The sequence below is a fragment of the Haemaphysalis longicornis genome, unplaced genomic scaffold (genome assembly GCF_048455015.1).
Source record: "Haemaphysalis longicornis isolate Haplotype H1 unplaced genomic scaffold, Haemaphysalis longicornis Haplotype H1 scaffold_5, whole genome shotgun sequence".
Classification (NCBI taxonomy): domain Eukaryota; kingdom Metazoa; phylum Arthropoda; class Arachnida; order Ixodida; family Ixodidae; genus Haemaphysalis; species Haemaphysalis longicornis.
In genome coordinates, this window is record NW_027526385.1 from 43290340 (window position 1) to 43302115 (window position 11776).

Sequence of the window (11776 nt, forward strand, 5' to 3'; positions counted from 1 at the left end):
GCCCAAGAAAGACTATCGTCTTTTAAATGCAGAGCATTTCAGCAACTCACGACGTCACCCGCGTTGTCCCGTCGTAGTCCGCACCGTCGTTGTCCGCACCCCTCCCCCTACACTATATAAAAGAAAATACTATCCGGCGCCAGGTTTCGATCCCTCGACCCTGCGGGCGGAACGCAATGTGCATGGTGCTCTACCCACTGCGCCACAAAGCCGACACAGATTGGGACGCTACGAACGCGCCTTATATCGTTGACTCATTCAAATTACTGCTGACGAGCGCTCTCTCGTCAGCAGTTGCCACAAGTGCAACAACATTAACGTAACGCAAACTACTTAACGTCGTGCGCCCCCGGAAATGCTTTGCATTTGATCGTGCCCCTCGCGAGGGGGATGTTTCACTGCGTCTTATCTCGGTCGCGGGACCCGTGGCGCCATCTGGCGGAGGCGCGGCACAACTCGTAGCACTTTCTTTTAAAAGTCGCAGTTCATTGGTTTGTAACGTTAAGTATGAGGTCGGCACGTGAGCGTGATCATGTACGCAGTCATCCCAAATCTGTCCCTCCAAACATACTGTACGTGGTCTGGACGCCTCTTTTGGAATCTTCCACTGCCAGTTCCGCTGGAAGACGCATAATTGTCATTATCGGGGATTTACCATGATGTCGCGCTCATTCTTGTGAGTCTCTCATGAGGCACAGAAACTTAAACCCACTCTCCATTACAACCACTGACTAGCCAGCCTCAGTTTACAGTTTTGTTTGACCACATCACCTGGTGCTGACAACGCAGGAAATACTTTGAGCACAATTAACGCGATCGGCGGAAGCCCTGCTTTATTGCGCTTTTTTATTGCGATAGTATGCCCGTTGGCATAAATACTATGTCACAAATACAGATTAACCCCCGTATCGCGAAGAAACGCAAGGAGGGAGCGGTGATGATGAGGTCCCCAAATCCACTGATGAAGGTCAGGTGGTCGCCAGGGTGGAGGCCTGTGCCTCGAAGGTGTCTTGTTCTCGCCGCTTCCAACGAAGGGCCCGTCCACAGCAAATGTTCAGTGTCCGCATCTTCGGCAGGAGCCGTGCAAAAGGGGCAGTCCTGTGCGAACGGGGCATGATATAACGTGGTGGCCACTCCCGGGTAACAGCGGGAAAGAGGGCTAACCAACACCAAGTCTTCGCAGCAAGACCTCCTGCCAGCGAGCGAGCCTGCTAGGGAGGTCCGTTCCACACGGTGGAATTAGAGCTCGTGTGGCGCGACGAAGATCGTCTTTCCTTTAGAGAACTGTTCTGGGGTGTCCAGTGTCAGTAAAGGGAATGGTTGTGGAACGAATGCAGTGTGGCAGGCACCATCCGCCGAAATGTGAGCGGGAAGAGTATTTCGCCGGACCCACGAGAGCCGCAGATGGGAGGGGTGCGTATCCGGTATGTCATGGATGTACCTCGAGATAGCTGAGTTATTATTCACTTGACGTAAATCACGTATGGCCGCCTTGGAGTCTCTATAAATTTGTAAAGTAGCAAGTACATCCAGGGGCTTGATGAAAAGCAGGTGTTTGTGCTTGCAAACCGTCCCGGATGACCATAAGCTCGGCCAGCATAGATGGCAGGGTGCGGCGTGTTTCGTAGGAGCACGTTTTACAGGACTCTGGTTGGGAAGGACACCGTAGTGTTGTGGTCACCACGTCGTCTTTGGCCCCAAAGTCCACAAATGCCTGCACCACCTTGGGTTGAGGCTCAGCCGCCAGTTCTTGTGCGACCGTGAAAAGCGTGTCAGAATGTTCGTTGGATCGGTTGTGCAGTCGCGTTAGTGGCCTGTTGTCGGTCACCTGGTAGTATAGCCAAGGTGGCCTGGTAAAGGCGCAGGCTAGAGATGTGGGTAGTGAACGACCCACGTAGTTTCCTAACGCCGCTGCCTGAGCAACAAAGGTGAGTTTATGCATGCGGGCGGACCGACGCTGATGGACAAGCTCATCCAAGGTGTTAACTTGAGCTTCAGCCTGAAGAGCAGAGATCGGTGTTATCCTAAGGAGGCAGGTAATTGCACGCATTGCGGCTCGGCTAAGTTTCTCAAGTCGAGCTCACTCCGCCTGGTCCAGGTGTTGGAATTGGGCCTGGTAAACAAGCCGAGGCTGGAGTACAGACCGCACTAATAGACTTCTGTGAGATGCGTCGGATGAGGTGGAGCATCCGTTCCGCTTTTTGGCGAGCGGAACGTAGTCACATAGATGCTGACCCAGACACATAAATTTCTAATATCAGCTCGCGAAGTGAAGTGGCAGTGCGTACAGGTCGGCCGCAGAGTTGTAATGCGATTGGAGACACCTCAAGTCAGCGACGGCCCCAAGCACTGGCCACAGGCAGAATAGCTGTCTTTTCGGCAGAAAGAGCAAATTCAAACCATTTCTGCGTTTTATTGCGCTTGCTTGGAGAGTTCTCACTGATCTCGGTCAAGAAGATGGCTGCAATGCTGCTTTTTGGCAACCCAAGAAGAGCTTAGACGCACACCGCAAGGGTAGGGATAAAAGATTCGGGCATCCGTGCTCATTGTCTGCATCCCTTCGGGCCTTCACTCTAAAGGCGAATGACACGTGCACGCTTTCCACCGGGCCTGATCACCTGTGGTGTGTGCCTGTAGGTGAGGATGGAGGCATGGAGGAAGTGGAGAACAAGTACGGAAACCCTGGACCCCCGGTTCCAGACAGGGTGCACCACATGCTCGAGGATTTCCTCACCCAGTGGACGTCGCCACACCTTCACGTCGAGCCACTGAGAAAGTGAGTACATCGGGCTTCGGGGAGAACGTGGTCAGGGAGGAAACGGCCGCCGGGAATTCTATGTCTCAAGCAACTTTACCTACTAAAAACGAATAACTTTAACCACTGCCTATGCCGATGAACACCAAACCGCCTGTTGGCTCCAGGAAATGGACCAAAATTCAAGGTATAGATTCTGCCTTTGCAATTATAAAAGACATCGTGTGGGAACCAGTGAAGAGCACTGGCATCAATCAGTACGTACGTGCTGCAGGTGGCTGCACCCCAGAAGTGGATGCACTGCTTCAGCTCAGTGTTTCGCGGTTTTGTCTCCGAGTTGGTTGCAATACCGATGCCAGATGCTTTCGTGCAGCGTATTAGAAATTGTTTATGTGCTGCACGGGGTATTTTGTGCAGTTGTGCAGCCATCTTTGCTACGCTTTAAAGAGAACCGGCAGTGTATAGCACGTGATAAAAACTCAATCAAATGCTTCATAATGTGCTCTACAACAGCCTCATTCATGGTTTTTCAAGTTAATACTTAAGAAGGGTATTAGTTTAGTACAGAGAATACATAGCCTGGGTTGCTACTTGGCAGGATGCCCGGTCACATAAGCTTCGCCACATTTGAGTAAGGTGTTTTACCTGTTGTTAATGGTTGGTGTGTGTTTAAATGGACACTCGGCATGTCTCTGTGTGCAGACGGTTACTTGTCACTCCTTTTTTGACCGCCAATGCTGTCGGCACTAAAATAAATGATAGAAGCAATGTTGCCCATTGCACCCCCACCCTTGTACACTACCTAGTGATGTATTAAGATAACATAACAGAGGGACCTTTCTACTCTTTTCATCAGCCACACATTGGCTTGACTTGATAACAGTTGCACGAACCCAGCAAATCTGCCTCGACTAAATCCTGTTGGGATCACATAAATACTACTCGCGGCGATATATTCTAACGTATATTACCTGGTACGGAAATGACGACTTAACAAGGAAGGAACAGAAAGAATCCCGGTAAAGCAAAACCTAATGATGCAAGGAAATGACACTGGATTTGTCCCTGCATAGGCATGCTTACATTGGCTTGCTTTGCAGGAAACTAGCCGGAAATGTTAATTTTGACCCTAGCTGTAAAGCCCATTCGACAAGTGTACTACTCATGTTATACCTATTTCATTCTGCTTGACCAAGATGCCGTGGGAAATTGGCTCTCTCTCACATTATCCGCAGGACAGCTGACGCCGCAAGATGTGACGCTACAGCGGTTGGGCATGCAAGGGCTGCTCCCTTTGTGGCAAATGTAACTGCATAAGCTGCATGGTAGTTGAGCATGATCTAATGTGTTCATCGGTGTTCTGAGGCACGCACAGTGATAAAGGAGCCAAGTATGATGATGGATCGTGTGCATCAATCTTGCACAGTTCTGGACTTTGAACAGGGATTACAAAGAGCGGTGCAAGACCAACTAATCGCAAAAACTTTGGGCCACCTCGTGGAGCTTTTCTTCCAGCTAGGATGTGTGACAAGACGACACTCGTTGCACGCAGGTTCCTCGAGTCATGCCTGGGCGTGGATCTGCGTCGGTACCGAAACACCGAGTGCTTTGCCAAGCTCCTGGACGGGGCGACGGACACGAGCTCGCCGCTTCCGCTCAGCTGCATTCAGCGGCCAGACTTGCGTGCTACTCACTTTGTCCACCACGATCACCGAGTCGGCCACTCGGGGACTGGCAGATAAAGCGACCAACACAAGACCGAACTGCAGGCTGCCTCGAGCAAAGTCGGAACTTTGCCCATTCTTCGCACTTTTTTGTGACAGGCTGGAGAATGACGTGAGAGTGAACATAGGTGGTACCACAACAGCGCCTTTTCACTCAACAATTTGCAATGTCCCTATTCTTGATGGCGAAATCGAAGAGCTTGCTTTAGGTCTTAAAAATGAAAATCTATGCATGCGATTCATGACTTACCAATGGGACATCTGACAAACTTTAGTACATTGGTTTCATGTTTGCAGCTAGCAAAGAGCGCTGGCATTGCCATCATCAATGACGATATTATAGTTATTAAATAAAGTGATGATAATTGAAGAGATGGTTTCACTTTCTTACTAAATATGAAAACAAAAACTGCAGTCAATCTTTACTGTCCCCTGAAAAAGCCAGCAGCTGCGAAAAATTTTCACAGGTAATTTACTCGTAACACCAGTTACAACAATGCACCGGATACAAGCATTAACTGCAACACCCATCGATGGAGTTTACCCACTGATTCCTTGTTGACGCTTCTATAATCTGCTGCCGAAGTTAACCGCACTAGACGCTACTTTTCCCCTTCACTCTACTCGGAGGTCCTCATGAACCCTTTTGAACATCATTTGAGGAAATAAATGCGCAGGAATAATTTTTAGAGCAGAGAGGATTGCAGTTTCCCACCGATTTGACCCTTTTGACTATATGACATCTGCTCTTGTATCTACGTGTACCGTGTACTTACATTCCGTAACAATATTGTGAAAACTTCCAACCGTTACAAAATGCTCAGCAACAAAATAAACTACTTATAACACAGCTGAGTTGCCCCATTACTGATAATAGTCACAAAGTGTGGCTGCGTTTTACGTGGCATAGGGTTACTGCATGCTGAATCGGACTCCTAGGTTCTACGAAGCACGTCATAGGGCTTTTGCCAAATTATATGATGGCACAGTAAGCAGGTAATTTGAAAAAAAAATAGCAGTGGCTTAACTCGGCTATGCCACGATATACGTAGTGCGAGCTAAGGTTCAGCTGGTTATTCTTAGCTTCCCTGGTTGCGTAGGATTAGCTTGATTATCATGCTTAATACTGCTTCAATGACACACACACGGTATACGCATTACGTGAAACATGTATACCTATCAAGCGGCTCCGGCGCACCATCACCAATTTCCCCAGAGCTAAGCTGGTTCCACAGGCGCACGCCGGTGTTGCTGCGACGCACGAGCCATCGGTTTCACACCCGGCTACCCCTCGCATGATCAAGTGGACCGGGCCTCCACGTGTGGAACGGAGGTCGGCTAAGACGCTGGGCGCGTGGAGTGTGTAATACACACCGGGCGGCGAGCAACGTTCTGTGCGCCATGTGACGTCACTACTCCTCGCGCATGCGCAGCACGGCTCTCTAGGAGCCATGCGAAACTGCTCAACCTCGGCCAGTGTAGCTCACGCTACAATACACCTCCCTACACTTTAATTCTGAGTGGTTGCAGCAATGGTTTTGTCGAACGGAGTTGCTGTGGGGTATGAGCTGCCCAGTCTCTGGAATAAAACGAGGGTTTTTACTGTGTTATGGGTCCCTTGGCCAATCCAAGACATTGCATCTACGCATTACCCTACAATGCCTTTGCCAATGTAGGGGGGGGGGGGGGGGCGTGTTTTTACAGCATCTCACAGGCAGATAGGTAAAATAATGCGGAATGCTAATGAACTTAAAGGTGTACCGAGACACATATCTCTAATCACAAGCAGGCTCATCTCAGATTTTTATTCATTAGACTGATTTTTGCCAAATGCCTATACGTTTCCTAAAAATTCAGGGAAACCTGCAGTCACGCGTAAAACTTGATGGCGAAGCAGTTGTAGGTGAGCATTTCCGCACACAGTCAAGTTTCAGTATCATTGTTTATTTTCATACTTGCGGTGATAGTAATCATCATCATATGCGTAGAAGAAGTCTTCTTCGCGGCGAGTAGTGGATGCAAAGTCAAGCTCAGCATTGTAGGCTTCCACCAGCTCAACTGGTAAAGCTTGCACTAAGCCGCGCAAGACTTGAACCATAGCGAAGCTGCAGGATTTCTTTATACGTGAGCACTTAAGGACACATCACCACGCATTTGTACAAGTTTGAGATTGTTTATTTACAGGTTCTGTCATTGCTTTGCACTGTACTATACTCGGTTACAACTTAAGAACGGCACCACTTCATGTAGTGTATCACTCCGCCAAAGCGCCGGACCTGTGATGTCAGTGCGCGCGCGTTTTGAAAGGGGTTCGCTGTGAATGCGCGATATCGTCTGCCTTGTCTCACGCACTTTGTTTGTCGTCACTGGAGTCGTTTATAAGCATATTAAGTCCAAAAAATCACGGAACGGCACACACCATGTTCAAAATATTCCCAGTAACGCCCTACTTGCGCCGCGCGGAGAAACATCCGGCTACGGTGATAAGGCACAGCGGCAACTTCCGGTGCCGTTCTTAAGTTGTCACCGAGTATTGTAGTAGTCATCGCCATATGCATCGATATCGCCGTGTTCCCTATACCAAGCCTTACATGCGGGGAACCCTTGACGACAGCGCTGGAGTTTTTCTCTAAAGCCACTGCGCGAGCCGGGGACTTCGCGTTCGCCGCGAGGCACGCGCTCATGAGCGCTCCACATTTTCTTGGTATTTTCTCCTGCAATGGCGAACTTACGGCTTGTACGACAGCTCCGCTGTTAACAGCAGCAATTTTTAATTGCCACTTTTAACTCAATCTGAGTGGTCCTTGCTGTATTTACTGGCGGCCGCCGAGACATGCAAGTTCGTGCAAAAAACAGTGGACGGGTTTAACTTTCCGTCCTTTTTTGTCGGAAATGTCTTAGCTAATTAAAAACAAATACTCGGTATAACAGCTAACGCCACCAAGCTGAAAGGGAAACGTATAACCTTTGCCGCAAATGTGTAAATTGTTCCCTTTAGAACTGAAAACCAAATTGGCCCACGCACACATTGTAGTTATACTAACAAAACATTCTCACTGAGTCGAAGAAAAAAAGCCCCCTTCTTTTTTTTGTTCCCACTGTAAATTTGTTTGTAAATTAACATTAGGTAATCTCCTTCAACAAGTGCAGAACAAATAGGTCGGCAAGGAAAGGTTAAAAGGCAGATTCAATAACTTCACCAGCCTGGCACACACAATCATTATTAACTACTATCAGCCTACACATCATCCGCTCCAGTACGAACGCCTCTATCATACCCCTGGAGTGGCATTTATCGTCCGCACCATTAACGGCTATCGAATTCTGGTTGATGCGCAGTATTGTCCAACTATCCGTCGATCCAGAGAGTAGATTCCTGACACCAATAGCTGGCATTTGTACTTGACAGTGTCTAGAGTGCCGTCCGACGGCACTCCAGCTGAGCGCTATAGGCAGGGCTAGAGTGCCGTCCGACGACATTCGAATTTTTAAGAGTCAGCTGACACGGACCAGAGCGTATCACGTTCTGTTGTAGAGGTTCCGTCTTAGATTCTTGTTTCGTAGGGCGGTGGTTCGGGTCCGGGCCCTGCCATCTTTTTTTACATCTTTAGTTTTGGTTGAAATTTTCATGTCTTCGGTTAATTCTCGGTGTTTTAGAGGATTTTTTCTGTTCGTTAGGTTATGTTACGTAAGTTTACGTTACGTAGCGTTTATAGAGAGCGAACTAGTGCCAGACGCGGAATTTTTGCATCAAAACGCCGGTGTACGCCGCTTTGGTGCACGTCCTTGCAGTACCATCGGGCGGCACTCTAGACCCAGCCTTTGTACTTTAGTAGCAAACCAAGGCACAGCTGACACTTCGCTCTTGGAGTAAAAGTGCCCCTCTTTTTCTCAGGACTCTGTAGAAGCAAGAACTATTGTGAGTGGCACGTCTAAACTCCAAAGGCTTCCACACTTCGCAAGCACCCAGGGGAGGAACGTTCGATTTTGACGAAACAACACAGGCGTGTCTATGGACCACTAGATGATTCAAGTCATGCTCGCCTAATGGCTTTCTGAGGGAAAAGCTATCCCAAAGAAAATGTGATGTCGTTGCACTCGTCTTCTGCACACCTCAATGGCACTCAAGGAAGGAATATTCCACGTTAAGATGATGACAACTGCGGGTGTGCTGTCTCAAGAGTGAAGAAACTGCACAGGCACTCGTCACGAGTTTCCTTGTGAACTGTACAGTCGGCTGTTGCGTAGCATCGGTGTTTGAAGTTGGTTGTGCTAGTGACGTGCAGCTAAATCAGACAAAGTTAACAGTGCTCTCGCATTCGTACTTGGTGTAAGGCAGCCATAGAGGTACCATTTGGTTTACTGTTCATTTTTGTGCAATGAAGACATATAGAGAATACTTATTTCGGCGCAATTTCTTAGGCCAGGACAAAAACTTTTGTTGATAAATTACCACATTTGAGGTTTATATGCACACAAACGTTCTGGCAGATGTCTGCTTGTTACACAAAACTGCGGACATTGCTTACTTAATATGACATCTGATATTGAATCTTCACTAGTAGCACTGTACAAAATTGCTGCAATGTTCCCTGGACGAAGGCTCAGCTGCGGCAAACGTGAGACCGGCCACCTGAAAAGCAAAAAAAAAAACAAAAAACAATGAAGAGTGCGGCATTAGCAGTTCTAGAGACGTCAAAAGTTTCCGCGATGGGTGGCGAAGAAGGTCAGCTGTTCAACATTAAAAAAGGCCTTGATAGAAGACAAATTAGGAACACAAGTTGCCCTCCACTTCTACTCGCACTGAATACACTGAAGGCAGCCGTTAAAAAATATAAGCGTTATTATGCTATTAAACAAAATTCTTTGACACACGAGTTTTGGCGTAGGTTCGGCAATGCTTTAGCGACTGAACTGAAACACTTATCAGGGAATTCAAATGTGACCAACGAACCGAGCAGAGTGAATGTCGGCAGTGAATACGTGGAGACCCTGTGCAAGTACGGAGTGTATTAATGCAGTTAAACAAATCGCAGACGATATACTTTCTTTGTAATGTGAGGGGAGGAATCGAAAGCATAGCTGGAGCCTACTGAAATGTTTTCGAAGCACAGGAAACCAGGACTGATAGTAGGAACCTTCAAATGTGGGAGTCTACATAAATCTGTCGGGAAAGATGACTAATAACCCAACTTTACTGCTTCCCAGCTGATACCACAACTCACCCACAGAAATGACACTCACATGAAGACGATTTTGTTTTCAACATAACCACGGCAGTGCTTTCTGCACTAAACATGCGCAAGAAAATGCTCTACGTCGGATCAGGCTTCGCATATATGAAAAAAAAAATGTCGCAGCTTGCACTAATGGTGCAAGGCTGGAGAAACTGGGGGTCGACCTACCTTCCACCCACACTGACACCGGATCTCAGAAGAGAGGGGCAGAAAGCAAATCTAAGCAAGTTCCTCGGAAGGCGAGCGGCAACCCAAGACTGTCACCCTCGACATTAAAGGCCACCAAGACTTCGTCGCCGCCAACCGAGTCAAGTCTGCTTACGTCACTTCCCTCCGACCCACCCAAGTGCTTCCCCGTCGCAAAGACCCCGCCCCGGAATTCCCAAGCTAAGCCAACAAAAAATGCCATAGGGGGGAGCTCTGTAGCGACTGGCGCGCCCCGGTCGGGTCCGTGGCGCCGCCAACGACGATGAAGGCGGGAACTCGATCCTCACGTGGCACAAGCCCACGCGCAAGCCTGGACGACGCCGGGCACTCCCCCGAAGATGTACGCTCACGTGCGCTCTCTATTTATTTCGCTAAAGCCACTGCGCGAAGGTCGTGGCGCGCGCCTCTAGCCAGAGGAGTTTCTTTTCCCTTTCTTTTTTTTTTCGGTAACGCCAACGCACCAAGCTCAGGGTTAAAGAGCTTTGGTGTTTAAAAAGTGGCGCGAATTCTTCAAAAATTCGAACAATTAATGCTATTGAAATATACCCCCTGCAGAAGTTGCTGCAACAGCTACACCACCAGAGGTGACGTCAGTGATGACGTCCCTTCCAGCAACGCCATTGACATATTGCTCGGAAATCCGGTTAGGGAAGAGTACCATAAGGGTTTGTGATATAAGAGATACGGCAGAAACGCACGAGTGGGAACTGTCACATACCTAGCAAGCACTTTTGCCAGGGGTTCAGCTGCGCACATACACCTCTGCGTATGGTGGAGAGAAAAGCTTAGTAGAGAAATCCTTATCCCCGCTCACGCTTTCCGCGTAGCCAGAGATATCATGTTAAGAGGACATACTCGTTTCTTGTATTTTACGCACAGTTGCCATTTCTCCACCGTTACTCGCTTCCCCTACCGTCTGAAAGGTGCGTCGTGACGTATGGCCTGGTATGCCGGTATGCTGCCGCCGTTGCCACGGCACCATTGCCGGTGGCCTTTTGAAAGGGATAAAAAGCCGTGCCACTACCGCTACACTTGTCGCAATGAACAGGGTGCCAAACAGGGCCTCCCCTAAACTTTTTTTCTCCATGCTTCTTTGTATGCTTGCTTTGGATACTCTAGGGCTTTTTAAGTGGCAAAAATTGCTGATTAAGTGCGTGTTATTATTAAAATATAAATTACAAAATACAGGGTTGATTACTCTGTCGTAGGAATCAGTAAAACACGGAAGTTAAATCTTCAGCTAAGCATGATTTGCGGGTCGGCGGCTGTCTTGTGGGTGTGCTTGGCAAGCGACGTCTTGCTGGCGGGTCGCTTCGGCAAAAATGTACTGGCGTCATTTCCGTGACGGGTATGACGTCAGTGAAATCTCTAGGTATCGCGGCATAAAACACTTTAGTGCTAAAATATAAGACCCAAAAATGAACAACCCTAAGTATAACGTTCTGTTTAGTGCTAAAGGTTGCTTCTCTGCAATAAGACCCTGTCATGTTAATACTTTCATCTTAATAAATTAAAAATTAAATTATAATATATAAATGAAAATTAAAGCGACTTTATTAAATACCATGTCACGCATTACGGAAGGACGGACAGATTTTTGCGTGGATGGCCAAAGAATGCCAACACATTAAAAACCATAAAAAACTAATTCAGTGCCCTTCCGAATTGTGAGGAAAAATGACCAGCGCAGCTGGGCTGTATCCGAGGGGTGCACAAAACAAAACATGTCAGTTTGTAATATGCGATTGGGCGACTTCCTAGTTAATTAGCTGAAGGAAACTTGGAAGGACTAGAAATTTACGCTAGTGGACACACTTAGGGCTGCCCGGTTACCTCCTGCAGTAGCACATGTA

The 11776-nt window shown here is 48.0% G+C and overlaps 1 protein-coding gene across 1 annotated transcript in view; it reads left to right on the forward strand.

The window, feature by feature from the left end:
* The window catches only part of LOC144138119 (FAD-dependent oxidoreductase domain-containing protein 2-like), a gene marked incomplete in the record, with an annotated part of 14837 nt that extends 9508 nt beyond the window's left edge, over nt 1-5329 (forward strand). Inside the window, 2 exon segments of the mRNA XM_077670231.1 lie at nt 2638-2776; nt 4308-5329. Coding sequence (XP_077526357.1) covers nt 2638-2776; nt 4308-4497 — 329 coding nt within the window.
* Nucleotides 5330-11776: the final 6447 nt, after the last annotated feature.